At 35.3% G+C, this 26810-nt stretch overlaps 2 protein-coding genes across 2 annotated transcripts; both read right to left on the bottom strand.

Moving 5' to 3' along the window:
* Positions 1-653: 653 nt before the first annotated feature.
* Positions 654-3102, bottom strand: LOC144996969 (laccase-17-like). Its single transcript, XM_078956783.1, has 6 exons — positions 2977-3102; positions 2746-2897; positions 2379-2623; positions 2134-2262; positions 1052-2002; positions 654-939 (listed from the first exon to the last, which is right to left on the bottom strand). The coding sequence occupies exons 1-6, from the start codon at positions 3064-3066 to the stop codon at positions 809-811; spliced, it is 1698 nt and encodes a 565-aa protein (XP_078812909.1). The 5' UTR covers positions 3067-3102; the 3' UTR covers positions 654-808.
* An 11032-nt stretch (positions 3103-14134) lies between these two features.
* On the bottom strand, positions 14135-16746 carry LOC144996943 (laccase-17-like). The gene is made up of 6 exons (XM_078956745.1): positions 16621-16746; positions 16390-16541; positions 16023-16267; positions 15778-15906; positions 14696-15646; positions 14135-14585 (listed from the first exon to the last, which is right to left on the bottom strand). Exons 1-6 carry the CDS (start codon positions 16708-16710, stop codon positions 14455-14457), a joined length of 1698 nt encoding a protein of 565 aa, XP_078812871.1. The 5' UTR covers positions 16711-16746; the 3' UTR covers positions 14135-14454.
* Between the last annotated feature and the right edge of the window lie 10064 nt (positions 16747-26810).

Here is a 26810-nt window from a genome sequence, read left to right as displayed (position 1 = left end):
AATAAGGACTTAATCGACCCAACAAAGAGTAATTCGTTCCCTTATTAAGCCACAAAATAAGTTAAGTGGCTAAATGGGTGAACCCTAGGAACATTATAGGGTCTATACGTCATTTCCCCTTTTTTATTTTCTAATTTCCTATTTTTTTAAGTAATGTAATGGTTTTTATTTTTAATTAATGAAATATTATGTTTTTATTTAAAACTATGAATTTTATTTATTTAAAAATAAAAATAATTTAAAGGAGTGTGACACCACTCCTTGAGTGTGGTATCAAACCACACTTTTGTGGTAATGGGTGAGGTGACGCTTACGTGTCACTTCGGTTTCATAAAGGAGCGCGGCATCATTCCCTCCAGCCTTATAGGAAACGGTTCTACTAGAAGCAAAATGTCATATAGGTTTTATCAAGCGCAGTGGCAAAGAGACTTTCATAACTGGCTCACATTCATTGACTTTACATTTGGCACGATTGTGATGTCGGGTCATATACTTCATTCTAGCCATGTTATATGATCATCCTGGATGTAGTAGTGAACGAAATATTTTGCACGAATTTTTTAGCCTCCAAAATGCTTAGAATAACATTTCTAATTCTACTTTTATATTCTTATCGACCCAAGATGAAACAATTAATTCATAGGGAAGAAACAACTAGATATTATTCAATGATGTACATCCTTACATGAATTTAATCAATTACTCACTATAACAAATCCAATGTTAAGTTGTAAAAAAAAACAATTTAGATCCGTCAAACTTCAATTGTTGAGAAAAATTGATTGAAATGTGTCAAGAAACGGAAGCTTTAACATTTTGGAAGATCAGCCGGTGGAGGTAAGAGCTTTTGGTTAGGTAGTTCTCCATCCAAGACGAGCCATGCCATCTTCAAACCCCAACCGGTATGAACTTCCAAATGACAATGCATGAACCATACCCCTGGACAATATATACGAAGAATAATATATCAATAACAAACTAAAATACATCATATATATATATGCACCACATGCAAGAAACCAAACTGAAATTACATGCATGAGTAACAAACCTGGGTTGTCCGCTAGAAATCGTATAGCAACCCACCCACCAGAAGGCACACCAACCGTGTTTCTTTCGATAGGGTCCACAAGATTGAAGTTCTTAGGGTCCTTCTTAGGATCGTAGTTTCCAAACCCTTGACCAACAACAAAGAAATTGAAGCCATGGAGATGAAGAGGGTGGCTTTCAGCACCAAGAATGCTGGTATCTTGCATCACCAACTCCACACTAGTATTAAAAGGAAGAACCATGAGTTTTGTACCATTGCTCACAAAGGTGTTATTTGGAGGAGTTCCGGTATAATTAAACCAATGCAATGGGTTGATTGGGAAATAAGGACTATAAACACCCTTCGATTTATTAAAGAAGTGGGACTGGAGAAGGGCAACACTTGGTTGTACGAACGACACATTATTTATGGATGCAGCGAATCTATTCCCATTCGGTCCTTGGCAAGTTCTATTTTGCGCACAAGGGGTCGTCCCAAGTCCTACTGTGAAAAATAAATGTTTGTCGATCTTCTGTGGGACATTAGCAGGAAATTTAGAGTTTGCTAAGCTTCGAAGTCTATTTGAAAACTTTGACACGAATGAAGTGTCATTTAAAGATGGTAATGTTGGTGTAAAGAGTGGAAGATTTTTCATCGGAACAGGCGACTCATATTCGAGAATACCAGCAACTGTGGAATTGTCGAAGGTTCCTTGACCCGTTACATATGGTCTAGCGGACATGAGAAAGTTGGCACCTGGAAATTTGGATTTGGTTTTAAGGAGGACGTTGGTGGTTTGACCAGGAGATAGTATAAGCGTTTCAGTTTTGAAAGGTTTTACATAAATGGCATCAGCCTCAACAACAGTGAGGGTGTGGTTTGCTATGCTAAAAAAGAGTTCATCATTGAGTGCTGCGTTGATCAGTCGAAAGAGGTACGTCTTCCCCGTCTTTACCTTCAGCTTGAATGTGTCTGCAGATTTCATGAGTCATATATGGTTTCTTTCAATACATATGTATACACGTATTCTATATAACACTGGTTTTCATTTCCGGGGTGTACGTGTACATATACCTATGTAACAAATGCTAGAAATACGCTACCTTTAGCAGAGCAATTGTACAAAGGTCCGGGAAGCCCATTGAAGGTATAGGCATCGGAAACATTTGGACCCCCACCGGTTTGTGTTGCTTGCGAAATTATAGCCTCTGGATCAGTATTGAACCACTCTCCTATAGACATACGAAATTGTAATTACTCTCATGCATGCAAAACTAATGTAATGAAGTACAACATAGCTACAAGCTTAGAGAGTAAAAGATTCAACAACGTATGTTCGTAGTTTTACCAAAGATGATGGGAACTTCTTTATAGGGCTTGGTAAAAGGGTAGGGGACATTAAGCTTTGGCAGAATGATGAGAGGGCCATAAACACTTGCTCGTAACCATGATATATGTGCATGCCAAAACAATGTTCCTCTTTGTCCAATAACAGTGTAGTTGTACACATAACTCTGGCCAGTTTGTATGGGGCATTGAGTTATGTAGGCTGGCCCATCGGCCCATCCACTCCGAAGTTGTCTAATACCATGCCTGTGTACGTATATAGCATGCATCAGAATCATATATAGTACAATGAGATTGTATCTAAAGTAATAATAATATATATGTTATAGAGCGTTAGAAAATACAAAATGTACAGCTCTTAATTATACCAATGGATTGTAATGTTACTGGAGACATGGTTAGTAACTTTTATAAGAAGCCGATCACCCTCTCGAGCGACAATACGTGGACCTGGATATTTTCCATTGACCGTAACCATGCTTTTTGTGTGGCACAGTCGTGTCACGTTTTGCAGCTCGATCTGCATGTAAACATAGATAAAGATGTTGGACTACAAGAAAGATTAGCGTCATGGATATATTGTATTTAATGAGACATACGTTAAACTCATAGCTCCTGGTAGTTCCACCAATTGTATACATAGGAAGCAGTGAAGTTATTGCTAACAATAACAAGAAAATTCCACCCATATCTTTGTCTATCTCTTTCGTTGAAGAAGCTGAAAGCTTTTGCTGCTGCATGAACCCAGCTATGAAATCTGAACATATATATAGGTTGATGTCTAAGGATGATTTTGGCAGAGTCAACAACTATTTCTATTGCATCACCAACCTTTGTTAAAATGCAACTTTAGAGTGCTATCAAAGAGATCATATCCATCTGTCCTTTCAAAACCTTTCCTTTGTCGTAAGGACTAGGTCCCAAACTTAATTGAATATAACATAATACTTTATCTAGTCAAATTGTTAAAAATAAACCTAGTTTTAAAACCACCTACTAGAAAACTTGAAAAGCTGAAAATACATAATTAACAATATATGTTTTATCCATTATTTTCGGGGATGGAGTAAGCCACCGATTTGTTCCTTGTTGCTTACATGAGGAGAAAATAGCAAATACAACAAATACGTACTAACAGAAATAACTCAAATAAATCAATTAATGTAATACATACACATAAAAAATTACAGTTACGATCAGGTGATCAATTTGATTATCTATAGGCTAGTAAAATATTACCTGTTCCTTTCAAACAATCTTTTCTTTAGGCCATCTCCAATGCATTGAACTCTTAAGAGTTCAATGGATTGCCACATCAGTATTCCACTAACTATATCATTTAACCTATTAAATTCTACACTCCATTCAACTCTTAAGAGTTCAATGGATTTCCACATCATCATTTTAATTTTTTTATAAATAATATTAATAAATAAAACTAGAATATTACATTAATTAGAAATTCAAAGTTACAATTACTAAATATTAATTAAAGATTACAATTTAGAAATTAAAAGTTACAAATAATACACTAAATAAAAAGTACGATATCTAAAATACAAATTTTACTTCATATTGTATTTTATCTTAATCTCGTCACAACGATTTCTCCAAATTTCACGTCCATCTTCCGACATGGTAGTGGGATCCATGAAAATGATTGAAATTTCATCATTCTTTACCTTTTCTTCTTTAATCTTCATCTTTCTTTCTTTCAATGCATTTTTCATATCCAAAGAGTTTTGATAGCGTTCAAAAGTCTTTTTATTTTCTTCTATATGTTTTTCAAGTATTTCATCAAGCCTATTACCAGATGACGAAGTGGAATTGGTAGCTTTCCCTTTTGCTGCTTTTTTTGCTGCATTCCTACCAATTGGACGAGTTGTAACTTCATCATTATCCAGGTTAATGAAAGATTCCGTATTTGATGAAGACATAGATGCCCCAGATGCAGTGAACCTTTCCATTTATGTTCATTTTTAACGATATTCCAAATATGTTCGTGCCTAAAATCGGCACCATATCTAGCATGATAATGCTCAAAAGTTGCACGTTTGAGATCATCCTCAGACCATCCACTGAGGTGTTGACTTTTCAACACTATATACATTTGATTAAATGCAACTGCAAATGGGTTCATGTAATGCCAATGCGTTTTGAGGTTGGCTTGAGTTCTTGCAACGTTCGACGTGTTGCTTTTTTCATAGTATGCAGTAGTTCGTCTCCAGAACTCTTTATCACGTTGTTGACTTCCAGTAATGCTATCTTCTGAAATTTGTAGCCAAGCTTTTGCCAACAACATTTCTTCTTCTTTGCTCCAGTAGTTTTTTTTTTTTTTTTTTTTTTTTTTTTTTTTTGTCGTTTGTTGGTAGGAGTTTCTGTTGGTGTTGGCTCATTTTCTGGAATATGGGGAGGATCCAGGCTGGTAGAATCTTGGTATGCATTTTGGTATGAATGTTGTGAATGATTATTTGGATTTGGGTATGGATATTGCGGATAATTGTTTGGACTTGGATATGGATATTGTAGATGATTGTTTGGATTTGGGTATGGATGTTGTGGATGATTGTTTGGATTTTCGGGATCATAAGAAGATAACAAGTGTGTATAGTAATTCGGATTCATGATTGGTGTATCAGATGGTTGGTAGGTGTGAATGAGAATATAATATGTTCGTCTTTATTTATAGAGTTGAACATCTTGTATGCATTTGCCTTTAATTTGGATTTCATTCCACTTTAATTTCAATTTCATTTGACTCCAATTTAAATTTTATTTAACTTTAATTTGGATTTCATTCCACTTTAATTTCAATTTCATTTGACTCCAATTTCAATTTTATTTAATTTTAATATGGATTTCATTCCACTTTAATTTCAATTTCATTTGATTCCAATTTCAATTTCATTTAACTTTAATTTGGATTTCATTTCACTTTAATTTCAATTTCATTTGACTCCAATTTCAATTTCATTTAACTTTAATTTGGATTTCATTTCACCTTAATTTCAATTTCATTTTACTTTAATTTCAATTTCATTCGAATATAATTTGGATTTCATTTTACTTTAATTTGAATTTCATTTGACTCTATATTTTTGCTATAAAAGAATACAACGTTTTTATTATTTCATACCTACCAATTCAAACTATTTCTTATATCTTTCTTATACGATGTCATCATCATCCTCAGACGATTCTGCTTCTGAATTCATAATCAACCATCTCACAAGTAATTTTACATTTCAACTATATAAGGAGCTAAAATGCTTGGAAGCAGAACAGTCAGATGCTGAAAGTTCAAGACGTCCTGGGCAAAGTCGAAGATTTATAGATAGAAATCGTGAAGAAGGGCATAAACGTCTTTGGAAAGACTATTTCGATGAGCATCCTGTTTTCCCACCTCAAACGTTTAGACGAAGATTTCGAATGGGGCGAGAACTATTTGTTCAAATAGTTAACGGTATCTCTAACCATTCTATTTATTTTCAACAAAGAAAAGATGCCTTAGGAAACAATGGTCTTTCCCCTTTGCAAAAATCACTGCTGCCATATGCCAGTTGGCATATGGCACAACTGGTGACCTCTTTGATGAATACATACGAATTGGTGAATCAACTTCAATCGAATGTCTACAAAACTTTTGTCGATGCGTGATTGAGGTTTATTCAAGCCATTATTTGAGAAAACCAAATGCTAATGACATCCAAAATTTACTACAAAAACATTCAGAAAAGCACGGGTTTCCTGGTATGCTTGGAAGTATTGATTGCATGCATTGGCCTTGGAAAAATTGCCCGGTTGCATGGCAAGGTCAATATACTCGAGGTGATCAAGGTTGTCCAACAATTATCTTGGAAGCAGTTGCATCACAAGACCTTTGGATATGGCATGCATATTTCGGGGTTGTCGGGTCTAACAATGACATTAATGTACCTAACCAGTCACCGTTATTGAATGATGTATTACAAGGTTATGCTCATGAATGCAATTTTACTGTTAATGGAAGAACATACACAAAAGGATATTATCTTGCAGATGGTATATATCATGAATGGGCTACAATGGTTAAAAGTTTTCCACATTCAGCCAACCCAAAAAGGGTCAAGTTTAATAAAATGCAAGAGGCTGCAAGAAAGGGTGTGGAGAGAGCATTTGGTGTTCTTCAATCTCGTTGGGCAATTGTACGAGGTCCAGCAAGATCGTGGCAACTTAAAAACATAAAGGATATAATGTATACATGCATTATATTACATAATATGATCGTAGAAAATGAAGGAAATGCAATTAGTAATTGGTTAGATGATGTTGATCCTCCTATACGTGTGAATCGAGGACCTGTCGAAGAAGTTCAATATCAAATTCAAAGAAACTATGAACTACACGATAATGCCGTACAAAATGCTCTTCGACATGATTTAATGGAGCATATTTGGGAACGTTTTATTAATATGTAATATCACTATGTTGTATTATAATAAATAAGATGTTATCTTTTTAAAATGTTTTTAAGATTTATATTTTTTTTATTGTTTAGAATAAAAAATATGAAGTAACTTCATAAATTAAATTATTGAATATAAAATAAAATAAAGTATGATATATATATATATATATATTGTTTATTGTAAAAAAAAATATTAAATATTACTTTCTATTGAGAAAGAAAAAAAAAAAAAAGTGTTTACAATAAAATGAGAAAAAAAAAAAAAAAAAAATAAGCTTATATAATAAATTGAGAAAAAAAAAACATAAAAAAAACCATACCACGGTTGAATGGGGATTAAACCCCTCATTCAATCAACCCACTCCACAATGGTTTCTATATCCATTCAACTGCCACATAGGGTTTTTTTTTTCCCATTAAACTCTCCATTAAATGCCCATTGGAGATGGCCTTAACATGCATGTGCCTACAGTGAACATAGGAGGAAAAGACACACAATGAAGTGTTTTTTTTTTTTTTTTTTTTTTTGGATCTGATTATCTGATTATTATAATTTTTATGTGTGTTCCCGCACGGAGTAGATTTTTTAAATTGTACGTATTTCACACGTTCACTACTAGAAAACTAAGTAATTATCTACAGCAGAATTGGTAGTAAATCCGTAGGAACAAGATGTTACCAACAAATTTCCAACAAAAAACGGTCTGTAGGAAAAACCCTCGTGGATAATTTTTTCCTACAAATTAGCTACAAACGTTCCTACCAGGGCCGTTCCAAACGTATTTTGGACCCAGGACGAGAGAAAAAAATAGGCCCTTAAAATACATAAATATCATCAAGTTTTTATTATAATAACTTAATAATCAAAAGAAAATTATTTGTGTTATCTTTTAAATATAACAGTTTCCATAAAAAAATTGGACCCTTTTGAAAGATGGGCGCTGGACAGTCGCCCCTATCGCGCACCCTCTGGGACAGGTCTGGTTCCTATAATATCTACGGAACACATTAACTACAGAGTACTTACGTATTACCTACAGGTTATTTAGATACGAAACTCCTACAAAATACATATGGATTATTTTCCTACGGAATACCAACAAAATGATTTTCCTACAGAATACCTACCAACTACTTTACCCACAGATTACCTACCAACATTTTTTTTCCTACGGAATACCTACAGATTTTATTGGATTTTATTTCCTATAGAATACCTACTGAATATTTATTTCCTACAATTTTTTTATGAATTTTTTACCAGTTTTTATTGCTCTATTAAATTTATAATTCCTACAGAATATCTATTTCCTACAATTTAGTCAAAAATCTATTGTTATGTTAAATTTATAATTTAAAAAATATCAAAAAATTTTGCTAAAAAACCGAATAAATAATTAAAATAATAGTCATATACCATTACATTCATTACCATTAAAATAGTTACTAACATACCATTCATACATTCAAATACTCAAAATACCATTACAAAAACTAAGAACAAATCAATAACATAACATTAATTTAGTGTTCTAAAACAAAAACTAAGAACTACTTGGTGGATTACTGGACGGATTAATTTGTTTCATAAAGGCCGTCAATTGTCATTACACTTGCAATTCCATTTCATTTTGCATTTGTTGCATTTACAAATTCATTTCACTTTGCTTTTCTTCCATGGCTTGTTCCATGTTTGACATTTGTTGCCGCAACTCATTTACCTAAATATAGCAACACAAACACATGCAGTTAGTACATGTAATTCAACTTTAAACCATGATAGCAATATACTTTACTTTTAGTTCAATATAAAAACACACTATTGATAATAAAAATGTACATTGTTTTTAATATCCATAATAATAACTTTTAATATGCATAATAATAACATAATATATTTTTATCCATTATACCATTGTACTTCACATTTCCAATCCATAATATCAATGTACTTAAATTATTCTCAATAACAACAATTTACTTTACCAAATATCAGTAACAGCAACATACTATAATTTTCACCCATTATAGCATTATGTTTTACCTAATTTAATAATAGCAACATAGTATCATTTTCAACCATAATAACAATACACTTTACCTAATATTAATAATGACAATATATTTCAATTTTCACCCGTAACAACGATGTACCTAACCAATATGAATATATTCTTTTTCAGCCATATTAAGTACCTCTTTAATTGATTTTTTTTTTCTCTATAATATATTACGTAAATAATAGTACCTTCTGTTGTGACTTTGCAAAGTCAGCAGAAGCTGAAGTTGACTCATAAGAATATGCATCCGTCATCAGAAAGTGAAGATCTGAGTATGCTGCCCCATAGATAGGACCTTTTTGTTTCCCGCATTTCCTAAGCAATTGTGTTTGGGTCCACAATTCAGGATCATTCACATTATGTTGAGTCGGATCATCACCATATTTTTGAGATAAGGTTGTGTTATATGATTCCTACATTATACCAAAAGAAAGTTTTTGTTATTGTACTAAAAAGTAAAAACTAAAATTTGTAAATATATAAAAAGATAAACACAACTTACGATTGCCACCCTACATGTCACATTCACAAAATCCACTGGCGCCTCTTTATCTCCCCTAAAATATATTTTTTTTATTCGGCGGTAAGATGTGTCTTATAATAAAGATCAATGAATGAGGGGTCTTCACCCATCAACTCTTTCTATATAAACGACACAACATAATTGATGTAATTAGTGGTGAAAGAAAAATGTATCACTAAAATCTATAATTAGGATTACTTACCAATTTAAGACGCTGCTCCTCAAATCCAATGCTACCACTTGTATGTCTGGCTGCCCCCCCAAAATCAGTGTTACGGTTTTTTTTTCCGCTTTTAGACAACTTTTTCCACACATCTGTGTCCCATTTCTATAATATATATATATATATATATATATATATATATATATATATATATATATATATATATATATATATATATATAACATCCCAAAATATCAAGAGTAGAGTTGCAGGGCTAAAAGTATAAATTTTGAAGGGCAACTCGGCGAGTCCATGGATGGACTCGGCGAGTAGGGTCGCGACTTTTGTCGCGTGTCAAGTGGCATACTCGGCGAGTCTAAAGATGGACTCGTCGAGTAGGTGCTGAGTGGAGAAAACCCTAATTCTCGGGGTTGAGCCTTATATAAAGAACTTAACATCCATTCCCCTAGCCTCTTTACTCATACTCAAGTCCAGAAACGCTTAGCATTCGTGTGTGAGTGGATCAAAGTGCATTTGGGAGCTTGAAGGGTATTTGTTGAAGGAATCTTGGGAGTTTGGAGGCTTGGAGCAAGGGGATTTGCTTGGATTTGAGTTTCATTGCAGTTGGGGTGTTCTTTTGAGGTAATATCTCGTTCTTGGGCTGTTACTCATATGGATTCATCATTTTAGGGTTTATGGGGAGCTTATCTTGGTATGTTTTGGAGTTTGGAGGTTAGATTCGAGGTTGCTACCTCAGATCTGGAATGGGGAAGGTCTAGAGTGCATTAAATCCCTGTGTTTGAGTGCTTAGTGAAGCCATCATGTCCCAAACCCTAGCTCTAAAGTGTATAAGGCCTAGATCTCTTTGGATTCACGTAAAATTTGCCGCTTTACGTGATGGATGGGTTGTAGGAGGCTAGATCTATGTTTTGGATCAATTGCATGGCCTGGAATGCTTCTGTATGGATTCAGACCGGTGGAACTCGGCAAGTCACATGGGTGGACTCGACGAGTTGCTTGAAGATAAGCTGGAACTCGACGAGTTGGATGAACAACTCGGCGAGTAGGTTGAAGATAGCCTTAGACTCAACGAGTCTGTTCTTGAACTCGGCGAGTCTTGTCGAAGAGTTCCAATATTTTCTGGTTGAGTCTAGAATCGGTGAGTCAAGGGATGACTCGGTGAGTTGGGTGCGAGTGGACTCAGAGTTGTTGGAATCAGCAAGTCTCGGGATGACTCGGCGAGTTAGGTCGCGGATTGAGGGAAGTTCTGAGCTTGGGGACTCAGCGAGTCATCGGGTTGACTCGGCGAGTAGAGTCAGTCAGGGGTTGACTTTGACCTTGTCCAAGGGTTGACCAGTTGTCTTCCAGGGGTATTTTGGTAATTAAGGGTATTTATTGAGTTGAGTGTTTTGGTGTTCAGTAGAGGAGTTCATGTCGGAGTTTGGATCAGCGGGATCTTATCCTTTCAGCCGACAGTTTCGAGGTGAGTTATCCTTACTATATCAACAGGGTCTAAGGCACCAAGGCCGGCCCTTTATCGGATTGAGATCCGGGTATCTGTTGTTATGTTTTTGCTTTGATATGTTTGCATCCGAGTAGTTAGGATGGTATTCGTTAGAGACCTGGTTAAGGTCGGTATCCTGGTAGATAGGATGATGCTATGCTAGTGACCGGATAGGTCGGTATCCTGTTAGAGTATGTTGTGTTATGTGATCTGCTAGATCGGTTTGCCTGAATATGAATTGTTATGTGATTGTATGTTTATGTGCACATGGTTGTTTGGACTGGAGTTGGGTTGAGGCGGGTCCTGCTTCGTGCTGTAGGCCAAGATACCCAGGGCGGACCAGTTGTTCCGAAGGCCCAGCGAGCGGTCCGAATAGGCTGTAGGCCCCACGAGGGTGGACCAGACGTGCCGAAGCTTGGAGAGTGGACCAGGCCGACTGAAGGCCCGATGCGGGCGGACCAATCATACTGTAGACTCAGAGAGTGGACCAGGCGAGTTGAAGGCCTGGTGTGGGTGGACCAACCACACTGCAGACTCGAGGGACATGAATGGACTCGGAGGGTGGACCAAGTGGACTGAAGGCCCGACAAGGCGGACCAGTACAACAGTAGACCCGATATGCATGACTGTTCTGTGACTCGTTATGAGATAGCATGATATGTGTATGGTATATGTGGTTGGTATTTTGGGGGTATCTCACTAAGCTTTCGGGCTTACAGTTGTGGTTTAATGTTTTTCAGGTTCTTCAGGAGACCGTGGCAAGGCAAAGGCGTGATCATACCGCTCCTCATGATTTTGTAGTAATGTGATTTTGGGAATACTCTAAATGATTTGTATTGAAAACCTTTTTGTAATAATTTAATGAAATCGGGTTGTTTTTGAAAAATTTAAATTGGTTGGATTTTTCGGTCGTTACAACATATATATATATATATATATATATATATATATATATATATATATAATTAGAATACAAAATAAAAAACAACAAAATAAGCAATAATTTATTAGATTCCTTGCCTTGCACAAATGTCGCCAAACATCTCTAAATATTTCAATAGGATTGTAATTTGCAAGAATCTCAAAATTATCATTTATCTCTGTGATAACGTGGCCAGTTTTTCTTGCAGAATTTACCGATGCTTCCCTAGCATCCCTCATTCTAACCCTATAGCGATCTTTCAGTGTATTCTCAAAACCTTTACGAATTATCCCTTCTTCATTTAGATCCCACAGGTATTGAGTTTGTAAAATATAAAAAGTAAACGTTTAAAATTGCAAAATAACAGTGAATGAGAAATAGATATTAAAAATAAATAATTAATATATTACCCTGAAACGCTCAAACATTTGAGTGGCAACTTCTTTCGGAATTTTCTATAAGTAGTACACGGTTAATTTATAGACTGCCAAAATATCTTTAAGATCGTCCGATGAATACTTTGTCTCCCAAACCTACAATATTGAAATAACCATATAAGGATAATTATAACATCAAAAACCATAAATTTATAATAATTAAAAAAAAGACTTACTTGTACCATTTCGTGTGATAAATGGCCTATGAGAGCTATTCGAATCTGCATCATTTGATCCACCATGTGTACCCGAATAATGGGGCATGTGAACCATTGGTGATTCAAGCTCATGCACAGACTCATGCCCATGCTCGGGCTCATTTTCATGCTCAGGCCCATTATAGAAAAAATCACTAACAGGGTCTTCATTGTTGTCTGTCATCTCATAACCATATACAATACCATTTCCAACATTCTATACCACCCCTGTATCTGCTATAGCATTAATCAAGCCCATGTGGGTATTTATGTCACCCATGCTACTACTCCCTGAGAATCCTGACCTTGTCGTGCTAACTGAAGTGCGTGAAAGGCCACTTGACAAAGGTAATCTGTAGGTAAATACCTACGAATTGCCTACAGATAAAGGTAATCTGTAGGCATTTACTTACAGATTATCTACTGTATTTTTTTATTTTTTAATTTTCAAAGGTCAAATATTGTTTTTTTCGTTTTGTTTTTTTTACAACTTAATTATACTTTGATTGCTTTCTTTTAACCAATTTATACATACCATAAACTTACAAACAAACGTATGCATCATTAGAAACCATTACTATATACATAATAAACAAAAAACTATTTATGTTTGCCTTTAAGCTACAATTAACATCATTAAACAAATACACGATATACTAAACATAGTACATACATATGGTGTGTATGTAAATGTGTGTACTTATTTCTGTTTGTGTTTAGAAAATAACTTTGATTAAAAAAAAAAAAAACTTCTAAATGACTAATGGGTTCTAATGATACATACGTTTGTTTGTAAGTTTATGTTATCTATAACTTGGTCAAAACAAATAGAAACAAGAGAATTGTTGATGACCCATATTACTGATGGATTTTAGACCTTCGTCAATATCTTATTATCGATGTAGAAGAGACAAAGCTCACATTATCATGAACAACTTGGGATCAGATAATCCGTCACTTAAGTCATCGTTAAGGAAAAAATGCCCCTTGTTGATATTAGTGTTTTGGCTTGGCTCTTTTTCATCGCAATGTTGGTAATTAGAAACGTTTTTACGAGAGAATTATCGGTTGGATACCTTATTTTCTAATAGGGTATTTATCGATAGTACTATTAATATGAGAAATGTAAGTGACATGCTATTCTCCTTTCATAGCTATGCATATTAATATGTATTTTGTATTGTTAGTTAATTATATTATTTGTTTCTTATAGTCGTTAACAAATTATAGTATTTGTTGTGCATGTGCTTGCTCTACACATACTACTGGTTGTGTGTTGCTATTTTTGCATCACATCATTTAATTCGTTAGGGGAACCTTTGAAAATAGAAACATGTTATGTAACTTGGTATTCGTTATGGTTTCTAGGTGGAACCGTGTAATTTACTTCTTACTAGACTTACTAGAGGTTGGTAGTAATTGTTGTCACTTAAATAAACCTTATCGAAAATGGTTCTACTAGCAGCAACACGTCATATAGGTTTTAATGCAGTGGTAAACCAAGTTTTATAATGGGCTCACATTCATTGACTTTACATTTGGCACAATCGTGATCTTGGGTCATACACTTCAATCTAGCCGAGTCATATGAAAATGGATTTAGTAATGAACGAAATGTTCTGCACATATTGTTTACCCAAGATGAAAAAATAACCAATTGATATCGGGAATAAATTGTTATATTTTATTCAATGATGTACCTCCTCAAATGAATTTAATCAACTCACTATAACCTATCTAATGATAAGTTGTAGGAAAAAAAAAAACACTTTAGATCCCTCAAACTTGAATTGTTGAAAAAAATTGTTTGAAATGTTCCAAGCTTTAACATTTTGGAAGATCAGCCGGTGGAGGTAAGAGCTTTTGGTTAGGTAGTTCTCCATCCAAGACGAGCCATGCCATCTTCAAACCCCAACCGGTATGAACTTCCAAATGACAATGCATGAACCATACCCCTGGACAATATATACGAAGAATAATATATCAATAACAAACTAAAATACATCATATATATATGCACCACATGCAAGAAACCAAACTGAAATTACATGCATGAGTAACAAACCTGGGTTGTCCGCTAGAAATCGTATAGCAACCCACCCACCAGAAGGCACACCAACCGTGTTTCTTTCGATAGGGTCCACAAGATTGAAGTTCTTAGGGTCCTTCTTAGGATCGTAGTTTCCAAACCCTTGACCAACAACAAAGAAATTGAAGCCATGGAGATGAAGAGGGTGGCTTTCAGCACCAAGAATGCTGGTATCTTGCATCACCAACTCCACACTAGTATTAAAAGGAAGAACCATGAGTTTTGTACCATTGCTCACAAAGGTGTTATTTGGAGGAGTTCCGGTATAATTAAACCAATGCAATGGGTTGATTGGGAAATAAGGACTATAAACACCCTTCGATTTATTAAAGAAGTGGGACTGGAGAAGGGCAACACTTGGTTGTACGAACGACACATTATTTATGGATGCAGCGAATCTATTCCCATTCGGTCCTTGGCAAGTTCTATTTTGCGCACAAGGGGTCGTCCCAAGTCCTACTGTGAAAAATAAATGTTTGTCGATCTTCTGTGGGACATTAGCAGGAAATTTAGAGTTTGCTAAGCTTCGAAGTCTATTTGAAAACTTTGACACGAATGAAGTGTCATTTAAAGATGGTAATGTTGGTGTAAAGAGTGGAAGATTTTTCATCGGAACAGGCGACTCATATTCGAGAATACCAGCAACTGTGGAATTGTCGAAGGTTCCTTGACCCGTTACATATGGTCTAGCGGACATGAGAAAGTTGGCACCTGGAAATTTGGATTTGGTTTTAAGGAGGACGTTGGTGGTTTGACCAGGAGATAGTATAAGCGTTTCAGTTTTGAAAGGTTTTACATAAATGGCATCAGCCTCAACAACAGTGAGGGTGTGGTTTGCTATGCTAAAAAAGAGTTCATCATTGAGTGCTGCGTTGATCAGTCGAAAGAGGTACGTCTTCCCCGTCTTTACCTTCAGCTTGAATGTGTCTGCAGATTTCATGAGTCATATATGGTTTCTTTCAATACATATGTATACACGTATTCTATATAACACTGGTTTTCATTTCCGGGGTGTACGTGTACATATACCTATGTAACAAATGCTAGAAATACGCTACCTTTAGCAGAGCAATTGTACAAAGGTCCGGGAAGCCCATTGAAGGTATAGGCATCGGAAACATTTGGACCCCCACCGGTTTGTGTTGCTTGCGAAATTATAGCCTCTGGATCAGTATTGAACCACTCTCCTATAGACATACGAAATTGTAATTACTCTCATGCATGCAAAACTAATGTAATGAAGTACAACATAGCTACAAGCTTAGAGAGTAAAAGATTCAACAACGTATGTTCGTAGTTTTACCAAAGATGATGGGAACTTCTTTATAGGGCTTGGTAAAAGGGTAGGGGACATTAAGCTTTGGCAGAATGATGAGAGGGCCATAAACACTTGCTCGTAACCATGATATATGTGCATGCCAAAACAATGTTCCTCTTTGTCCAATAACAGTGTAGTTGTACACATAACTCTGGCCAGTTTGTATGGGGCATTGAGTTATGTAGGCTGGCCCATCGGCCCATCCACTCCGAAGTTGTCTAATACCATGCCTGTGTACGTATATAGCATGCATCAGAATCATATATAGTACAATGAGATTGTATCTAAAGTAATAATAATATATATGTTATAGAGCGTTAGAAAATACAAAATGTACAGCTCTTAATTATACCAATGGATTGTAATGTTACTGGAGACATGGTTAGTAACTTTTATAAGAAGCCGATCACCCTCTCGAGCGACAATACGTGGACCTGGATATTTTCCATTGACCGTAACCATGCTTTTTGTGTGGCACAGTCGTGTCACGTTTTGCAGCTCGATCTGCATGTAAACATAGATAAAGATGTTGGACTACAAGAAAGATTAGCGTCATGGATATATTGTATTTAATGAGACATACGTTAAACTCATAGCTCCTGGTAGTTCCACCAATTGTATACATAGGAAGCAGTGAAGTTATTGCTAACAATAACAAGAAAATTCCACCCATATCTTTGTCTATCTCTTTCGTTGAAGAAGCTGAAAGCTTTTGCTGCTGCATGAACCCAGCTATGAAATCTGAACATATATATAGGTTGATGTCTAAGGATGATTTTGGCAGAGTCAACAACTATTTCTATTGCATCACCAACCTTTGTTAAAATGCAACTTTAGAGTGCTATCAAAGAGATCATATCCATCTGTCCTTTCAAAACCTTTCCTTTGTCGTAAGGACTAGGTCCCAAACTTAATTGAATATAACATAATACTTTATCTAGTCAAATTGTTAAAAATAAACCTAGTTTTAAAACCACCTACTAGAAAACTTGAAAAGCTGAAAATACATAATTAACAATATATGTTTTATCCATTATTTTCGGGGATGGAGTAAGCCACCGATTTGTTCCTTGTTGCTTACATGAGGAGAAAATAGCAAATACAACAAATACGTACTAACAGAAATAACTCAAATAAATCAATTAATGTAATACATACACATAAAAAATTACAGTTACGATCAGGTGATCAATTTGATTATCTATAGGCTAGTAAAATATTACCTGTTCCTTTCAAACAATCTTTTCTTTAGGCCATCTCCAATGCATTGAACTCTTAAGAGTTCAATGGATTGCCACATCAGCATTCCACTAACTATATCATTTAACCTATTAAATTCTACACTCCATTCAACTCTTAAGAGTTCAATGGATTTCCACATCATCATTTTAATTTTTTTATAAATAATATTAATAAATAAAACTAGAATATTACATTAATTAGAAATTCAAAGTTACAATTACTAAATATTAATTAAAGATTACAATTTAGAAATTAAAAGTTACAAATAATACACTAAATAAAAAGTACGATATCTAAAATACAAATTTTACTTCATATTGTATTTTATCTTAATCTCGTCACAACGATTTCTCCAAATTTCACGTCCATCTTCCGACATGGTAGTGGGATCCATGAAAATGATTGAAATTTCATCATTCTTTACCTTTTCTTCTTTAATCTTCATCTTTCTTTCTTTCAATGCATTTTTCATATCCAAAGAGTTTTGATAGCGTTCAAAAGTCTTTTTATTTTCTTCTATATGTTTTTCAAGTATTTCATCAAGCCTATTACCAGATGACGAAGTGGAATTGGTAGCTTTCCCTTTTGCTGCTTTTTTTGCTGCATTCCTACCAATTGGACGAGTTGTAACTTCATCATTATCCAGGTTAATGAAAGATTCCGTATTTGATGAAGACATAGATGCCCCAGATGCAGTGAACCTTTCCATTTATGTTCATTTTTAACGATATTCCAAATATGTTCGTGCCTAAAATCGGCACCATATCTAGCATGATAATGCTCAAAAGTTGCACGTTTGAGATCATCCTCAGACCATCCACTGAGGTGTTGACTTTTCAACACTATATACATTTGATTAAATGCAACTGCAAATGGGTTCATGTAATGCCAATGCGTTTTGAGGTTGGCTTGAGTTCTTGCAACGTTCGACGTGTTGCTTTTTTCATAGTATGCAGTAGTTCGTCTCCAGAACTCTTTATCACGTTGTTGACTTCCAGTAATGCTATCTTCTGAAATTTGTAGCCAAGCTTTTGCCAACAACATTTCTTCTTCTTTGCTCCAGTAGTTTTTTTTTTTTTTTTTTTTTTTTTTTTTGTCGTTTGTTGGTAGGAGTTTCTGTTGGTGTTGGCTCATTTTCTGGAATATGGGGAGGATCCAGGCTGGTAGAATCTTGGTATGCATTTTGGTATGAATGTTGTGAATGATTATTTGGATTTGGGTATGGATATTGCGGATAATTGTTTGGACTTGGATATGGATATTGTAGATGATTGTTTGGATTTGGGTATGGATGTTGTGGATGATTGTTTGGATTTTCGGGATCATAAGAAGATAACAAGTGTGTATAGTAATTCGGATTCATGATTGGTGTATCAGATGGTTGGTAGGTGTGAATGAGAATATAATATGTTCGTCTTTATTTATAGAGTTGAACATCTTGTATGCATTTGCCTTTAATTTGGATTTCATTCCACTTTAATTTCAATTTCATTTGACTCCAATTTAAATTTTATTTAACTTTAATTTGGATTTCATTCCACTTTAATTTCAATTTCATTTGACTCCAATTTCAATTTTATTTAATTTTAATATGGATTTCATTCCACTTTAATTTCAATTTCATTTGATTCCAATTTCAATTTCATTTAACTTTAATTTGGATTTCATTTCACTTTAATTTCAATTTCATTTGACTCCAATTTCAATTTCATTTAACTTTAATTTGGATTTCATTTCACCTTAATTTCAATTTCATTTTACTTTAATTTCAATTTCATTCGAATATAATTTGGATTTCATTTTACTTTAATTTGAATTTCATTTGACTCTATATTTTTGCTATAAAAGAATACAACGTTTTTATTATTTCATACCTACCAATTCAAACTATTTCTTATATCTTTCTTATACGATGTCATCATCATCCTCAGACGATTCTGCTTCTGAATTCATAATCAACCATCTCACAAGTAATTTTACATTTCAACTATATAAGGAGCTAAAATGCTTGGAAGCAGAACAGTCAGATGCTGAAAGTTCAAGACGTCCTGGGCAAAGTCGAAGATTTATAGATAGAAATCGTGAAGAAGGGCATAAACGTCTTTGGAAAGACTATTTCGATGAGCATCCTGTTTTCCCACCTCAAACGTTTAGACGAAGATTTCGAATGGGTCGAGAACTATTTGTTCAAATAGTTAACGGTATCTCTAACCATTCTATTTATTTTCAACAAAGAAAAGATGCCTTAGGAAACAATGGTCTTTCCCCTTTGCAAAAATCACTGCTGCCATATGCCAGTTGGCATATGGCACAACTGGTGACCTCTTTGATGAATACATACGAATTGGTGAATCAACTTCAATCGAATGTCTACAAAACTTTTGTCGATGCGTGATTGAGGTTTATTCAAGCCATTATTTGAGAAAACCAAATGCTAATGACATCCAAAATTTACTACAAAAACATTCAGAAAAGCACGGGTTTCCTGGTATGCTTGGAAGTATTGATTGCATGCATTGGCCTTGGAAAAATTGCCCGGTTGCATGGCAAGGTCAATATACTCGAGGTGATCAAGGTTGTCCAACAATTATCTTGGAAGCAGTTGCATCACAAGACCTTTGGATATGGCATGCATATTTCGGGGTTGTCGGGTCTAACAATGACATTAATGTACCTAACCAGTCACCGTTATTGAATGATGTATTACAAGGTTATGCTCATGAATGCAATTTTACTGTTAATGGAAGAACATACACAAAAGGATATTATCTTGCAGATGGTATATATCATGAATGGGCTACAATGGTTAAAAGTTTTCCACATTCAGCCAACCCAAAAAGGGTCAAGTTTAATAAAATGCAAGAGGCTGCAAGAAAGGGTGTGGAGAGAGCATTTGGTGTTCTTCAATCTCGTTGGGCAATTGTACGAGGTCCAGCAAGATCGTGGCAACTTAAAAACATAAAGGATATAATGTATACATGCATTATATTACATAATATGATCGTAGAAAATGAAGGAAATGCAATTAGTAATTGGTTAGATGATGTTGATCCTCCTATACGTGTGAATCGAGGACCTGTCGAAGAAGTTCAATATCAAATTCAAAGAAACTATGAACTACACGATAATGCCGTACAAAATGCTCTTCGACATGATTTAATGGAGCATATTTGGGAACGTTTTATTAATATGTAATATCACTATGTTGTATTATAATAAATAAGATGTTATCTTTTTAAAATGTTTTTAAGATTTATATTTTTTTTATTGTTTAGAATAAAAAATATGAAGTAACTTCATAAATTAAATTATTGAATATAAAATAAAATAAAGTATGATATATATATATATATATATATATATATATATATATATATATATATATATATATATATTGTTTATTGTAAAAAAAAAAATATTAAATATTACTTTCTATTGAGAAAGAAAAAAAAAAAAGTGTTTACAATAAAATGAGAAAAAAAAATAAATAAATAAGCTTATATAATAAATTGAGAAAAAAAAAACATAAAAAAAACCATACCACGGTTGAATGGGGATTAAACCCCTCATTCAATCAACCCACTCCACAATGGTTTCTATATCCATTCAACTGTCACATAGGTTTTTTTTTTCCCATTAAACTCTCCATTAAATGCCCATTGGAGATGGCCTTAACATGCATGTGCCTACAGTGAACATAGGAGGAAAAGACACACAATGAAGTGTTTTTTTTTTTTTTTTTTTTTTTTTTTTTTTTTTTTTGGATCTGATTATTATAATTTTTATGTGTGTTCCCGCACGGAGTAGATTTTTTAAATTGTACGTATTTCACACGTTCACTACTAGAAAACTAAGTAATTATCTACAGCAGAATTGGTAGTAAATCCGTAGGAACAAGATGTTACCAACAAATTTCCAACAAAAAACGGTCTGTAGGAAAAACCCTCGTGGATAATTTTTTCCTACAAATTAGCTACAAACGTTCCTACCAGGGCCGTTCCAAACGTATTTTGGGCCCAGGACGAGAGAAAAAAATAGGCCCTTAAAATACATAAATATCATCAAGTTTTTATTATAATAACTTAATAATCAAAAGAAAATTATTTGTGTTATCTTTTAAATATAACAGTTTCCATAAAAAAATTAGGCCCTTTTGAAAGATGGGCGCTGGACAGTCGCCCCTATCGCGCACCCTCTGGGACAGGTCTGGTTCCTATAATATCTACGGAACACATTAACTACAGAGTACTTACGTATTACCTACAGGTTATTTAGATACGAAACTCCTACAAAATACATATGGATTATTTTCCTACGGAATACCAACAAAATGATTTTCCTACAGAATACCTATCAACTACTTTACCCACAGATTACCTACCAACATTTTTTTTCCTACGGAATACCTACAGATTTTATTGGATTTTATTTCCTATAGAATACCTACTGAATATTTATTTCCTACAATTTTTTTATGAATTTTTTACCAGTTTTTTTTGCTCTATTAATTTCTACAGAATATCTATTTCCTACAATTCAGTCAAAAATCTATTGTTATGTTAAATTTATAATTTAAAAAATATCAAAAATTTCTGCTAAAAAAACCGAATAAAAAATTAAAATAATAGTCATATACCATTACATTCATTACCATTAAAATAGTTACTAACATACCATTCATACATTCAAATACTCAAAATACCATTACAATACCATTACAAAAAAATAAGAACTAATCAATAATATAACATTAATTTAGTGTTCTAAAACAAAAACTAAGAACTACTTGGTGGATTACTGGACGGATTAATTTGTTTCATAAAGGCCGCCAATTGTCATTGCACTTGCAATTCCATTTCATTTTGCATTTGTTACATTTGCAAATTCATTTCACTTTGCTTTTCTTCCATGGCTTGTTCCATGTTTGACATTTGTTGCCGCAACTCATTTACCTAAATATAGCAAGACAACACATGCAGTTAATAAATGTAATTCAACTTTAAACCATGATAGCAATATACTTTACTTTTAATTCAATATAAAAACACACTATTGATAATAAAAATGTACATTGTTTATAATATCCATAATAATAACTTTTAATATGCATAATAATAACATACTATATTTTTATCCATTATACTTGTACTTTACATTTCCATTCCATAATATCAATGTACTTAAATTATTCTCAATAACAACAATTTACTTTACTAAATATCAGTAATAGCAACATACTATAATTTTCACCCATTATAGTGTAACGCCCGCAGATCCGGGCTAGTTAATTTAGAGGCAATAGGGGTCGAAAATGACTTTTCGACAAAAGATTATTTAGAATAAATAATCTTAACCAAGTTTTGGAATATGTCACAAGGTTTTCGTACATATAAGGAATGCTGAAATCCGAGTTATAACGAAGAAGTTATGGCCCGTCAAAGTTTCGCGACGGAACCGGCACGGCACCGGGAAGCGTAAATAGTGAATTTACGATGGAGGACTTTTTAGCCTTAGTGATCTAAACGAAAGTCGTAGAATATGTTAAACCAAGAAAATCCATAAAAAGAACGCCCAAATCTGACTTCGTATGAAGAAGTTATTATTTTTCTAAGATTCGGCTTAGTAGTGTACAACCCGAAACTCGAATTTTAGTTTGAGCGGTTTTTGGCTTACGTGACCTAAATGAGAGTTGAAGATCTCATTAATAGGAACTCAACGGTAAAAAGACAGACGAAAACGGAGTCCGTATGAAGGAGTTATGAATTCTTTGCGGTCATTTAACAGTCTAAACGCCTCCTACTGTTAAATTTGAGATCAGTCGAGAATTAGCCGACGGAGTCTAAATGAAAGTTATAGATCTTGATTTTACCTACGCGTGGATATAAAGAACGTCAAAAACGGAGCTCGTATGCGAAAGTTATGATTTTTCTAAGTTTGAAGGCTGATACGCGATAGGGGGTGACGTGACACCACCAGAATTGGACACGTGGCACCACCAGAAGGCCACCACATGGACCAACTCGGCGAGTAGGTCCCCCTACTCAGCGAGTAGACCAGTCAGCACCCCTATAAATAGAGGTGTCGGGTTCCATTCATTCTCACACCTTCAACCTTCTTCATTCTCTCTCTATACTCTCTCTCTAAGCACCCTTAAACCCCTAAAAGCCTAGGTAAACCCCCTAGCACCCGAAGGAAGCCCCGAGGCTCCCAGAGTCCCGAGAAAAGAGTCTTTCGGCTCGGGAACGCTGCTCTAGCGAAGCTCGGTTTTCGAGAAAACCCGCTGTAAGTAATCTATGCCTACGCTATCTTTAGTATAGCTTATGTTTCAATATAGTAATGTTATTAGGACCTTATAATAAGTATTTGGGCTATTATTATGAGTTATATTGAGCGTTATTTAACGCTTATATAATAATAATAATAGCTAGAGTATTAATTTGTCGCGGTTAACGTCAACCTAAACTCTAGTGGTAATGATACTAGGTTTTGTCGAGGAAGTTGTTTTAAGAGTAACGAAGTGCTGTTCGAGTGCCGAGTCACCACCTTCCCAGGTGAGTGCATAGTTACTTTCATCTTACACATAGATATGAAGTATTTTATATAAACTACGTGCTATGTGTGCATATTATCTGAATACTTGCTGTCTATGCTGGATGAACGTCTTATACATGTTTTAAAGGATTTAAACTGTATAACGTATTTTATATACGAATGTGTTGGGTATGATGATGGGTAGATGAATGATGAGAGATAGAGGATGACGTGCATAAACATTGGCAGCTATAGACTTAGTGCCTATGGGACAAACACCGGTAGCTATGGACTTAGTACCTATTAGACGTAGGTAGCTATGGATTTAGTACCTGTTAGAAATTGGTAGCTATGGACTTAGTACCTATTAGTTAGACACTGATAGCTATGGATTTAGTACCTGTAGGAATTGGTAGCTATGGACTTAGTACCTGTTGAACACTGGTAGCTATGGATTTAGTACCCGATGAGTAGGATATAGCAGCTATGGAATTAGTGCTTTACGAACTAACATCGGCAGCTATGGATTTAGTGCCAGTCCTATAACCCTGGAAGTAAGGGACTTCGGAATAAACAAATGCAGGATAGGCGACTCTTAGGTTAAATCCTTAAGAGTAAAGAAGATAACGGGGATGGGTAATGGGGTTAATTGTTTGATGATTAAACATAACAATTATATTATTGTGGGTTGAAAACCCTATGTACTCACCAGGTTTCCCAACCTGACCCACTCAGTTTATGTATATCACAGGTGACGAAGTGAAGTGACATTACACTGAGAGATTTAAAGAGATATAGATCACTAGTGTAAATCATTGTAAGTTCTGTTTATGCTTATGTTTCGGTATTAACGATGACATCCCAAACGTTTTAAAATGAAATAAATACGTTTCCTCGAAAATGTTTTAATAACGTATTTATCATGTTTTTCTGGGAACAAATTCCGCAACCTTTTTATAAAATGAAGTACTCTGATTTTTATAAAGCATAAACAAAATCGGTCTTTTCTGGCCGTGATTTTGGGGATGTCACAGTTGGTATCAGAGCATTAGTTTAAGCGAACTAGTAATATGGATTTATTTCTAGACTTAAACTTAGAATGCTAAACGATGATTGTGAGGTGTGAGCACTAGCTTATTTTAGGAATGATGCCTAAATTGCTTTTATGTGCTAAATGCTTTGTGCATGATATGTTGTTAATTGTTCGGATCTATGGTCTGTTGCCAACCGGATCTGGAAACCTTATGTGTTTAGGATTCTAAACGTACGACTACGGTATTAGAACTAGCATGTAAATGTTTCGGAGCGATAAGGATGATTTAAACGTCAAGTAAAGGTCTAAATTCACCTTATCCGGTGTATAGATCGAGATGGTAAGGACCCGTAGCGGAAACGTAAACGCAAATGGGAACAGGAACCAACCCCCAGTGGTTCAGCAAATACCTGTTGTTGAAGAAGTTGCGCCTGAGCCAGTCACCATGGCTGGAGTTCAAGCCATGATTCGGGCTATGTTAGCTGAACCAAGGGAAGAAATGAGACAGATGTTGAATAGGGACGAACCTACCGTACATGTTGAACCGACGGAGCCAGTTCCCGAGCAATCTGAGGAAGGGAACTACAGCCGCCAAGTGAGTCGAGTAGGGACTCAAGGTGAGCAAAGGGATGGCCCAGAGGGGAGAAACACCAAGGATGGGCGGATGTACAAGAATTTCTTGGGTGCGAAACCACCAAGCCTCTCAGGAAGCCCGAAGCCGGTTGAGATTATGGATTGGATCTCTGAGATGGAGATGGTGTTTGAGAGCTGCAGCTGTAACGAGAAACAGAAGACTGTCTTCGCAGTAAGACAACTGAAAACTGGAGTCTTGAGCTGGTGGAAGTTATTGGCAGATACGATGCCACGAGGAGAAGCCTTAAGGATGTCGTGGGAAGAGTTTTTGGAACAGTTGAAAATGCAATATTGCTCGGAGATAGATCTGATAGACCTAAACAACGAGTTTCAGAACCTGAAGAAAGGGAAGATGAGTGTTGATGAGTATGCCACCGCATTCACCGAAAGGATGAAGCTATTCCCCTACTTGGTGCCTACTGAACTCTCCAAGATTGATAGGTTTGCTAATGGACTTCCCACTGACTTTGGCCCAATGGTCAAAATGGCAACTACTTTGAAAGCAGCTGTTAGGGCAGCTAAGAACGTAGAGACCCAGATAAGAGAAAAGGGTCTAGAAAAAGATAAGGTAGGAGATAAGCGGAAGTTTGAAGGATCTTCGAGGCCGAACAAGGAAAGCAAATTCTCAAAGCTTGGAGGAGCAGATGGAGGTGAAGCAAGATGGTGTGATAGATGCAAGAAGAAGCATGGTGGAAAGTGCAAGGAAGAAGTGACTTGTTACAAGTGTGGGAGGACTGGTCACTATTCCAAAGACTGCACGCATAATGACAAAGTATCCTACGGATGTGGACGCAAGGGGCACATGTCCAGAGACTGCCCAAGGAAAAATAAAGCAGCAAGACCAGAAACGCCACCAAGGCCGAGGGCATTTCACATGATCCTTAACGAGGCAGAGAACCATGCAAGGAATCAAGAATGAGGACTTCTTACCCGAAGATCGGATTATGCAGTAGCCATAGTTTCGTATGATGTAGCCTAGTAGAGTCATAGTCTAGGGTGAACTTGAACACCTATGTAATAGTTTTGAGAAATAATAAAATCTTCATTTTGTTATCTGGTGTGTGAAATTGTTGTGTGATTTGTTGCATGGTGACTTGGGAAACTGCGAGACAATACTTGGGATGAGTATGAGTAGGTGTGAATGGTAGTAGAGGCCTATACTACCGGAAGCACAGGACTCACACTTGGATCAGGGAAAGTCACAAGGTTACCAAGAAGCCAGTAATTGATTTCGTTTTATTCAAGTATGTCGTTACCATTGTTTCGGTAATGACTAAGAAGATTGTTGTTATCCCGACCCTAGTGGTCATATCACATTGAGTCCGACTACAATG

Source organism: Lactuca saligna, chromosome 5, assembly GCF_052625555.1.
Source record: "Lactuca saligna cultivar CGN05327 chromosome 5, ASM5262555v1, whole genome shotgun sequence".
NCBI classification, from domain to species: domain Eukaryota; kingdom Viridiplantae; phylum Streptophyta; class Magnoliopsida; order Asterales; family Asteraceae; genus Lactuca; species Lactuca saligna.
Note: the sequence above shows the minus strand (reverse complement) of the source record. Positions and strands in the feature narration are given on the sequence as shown.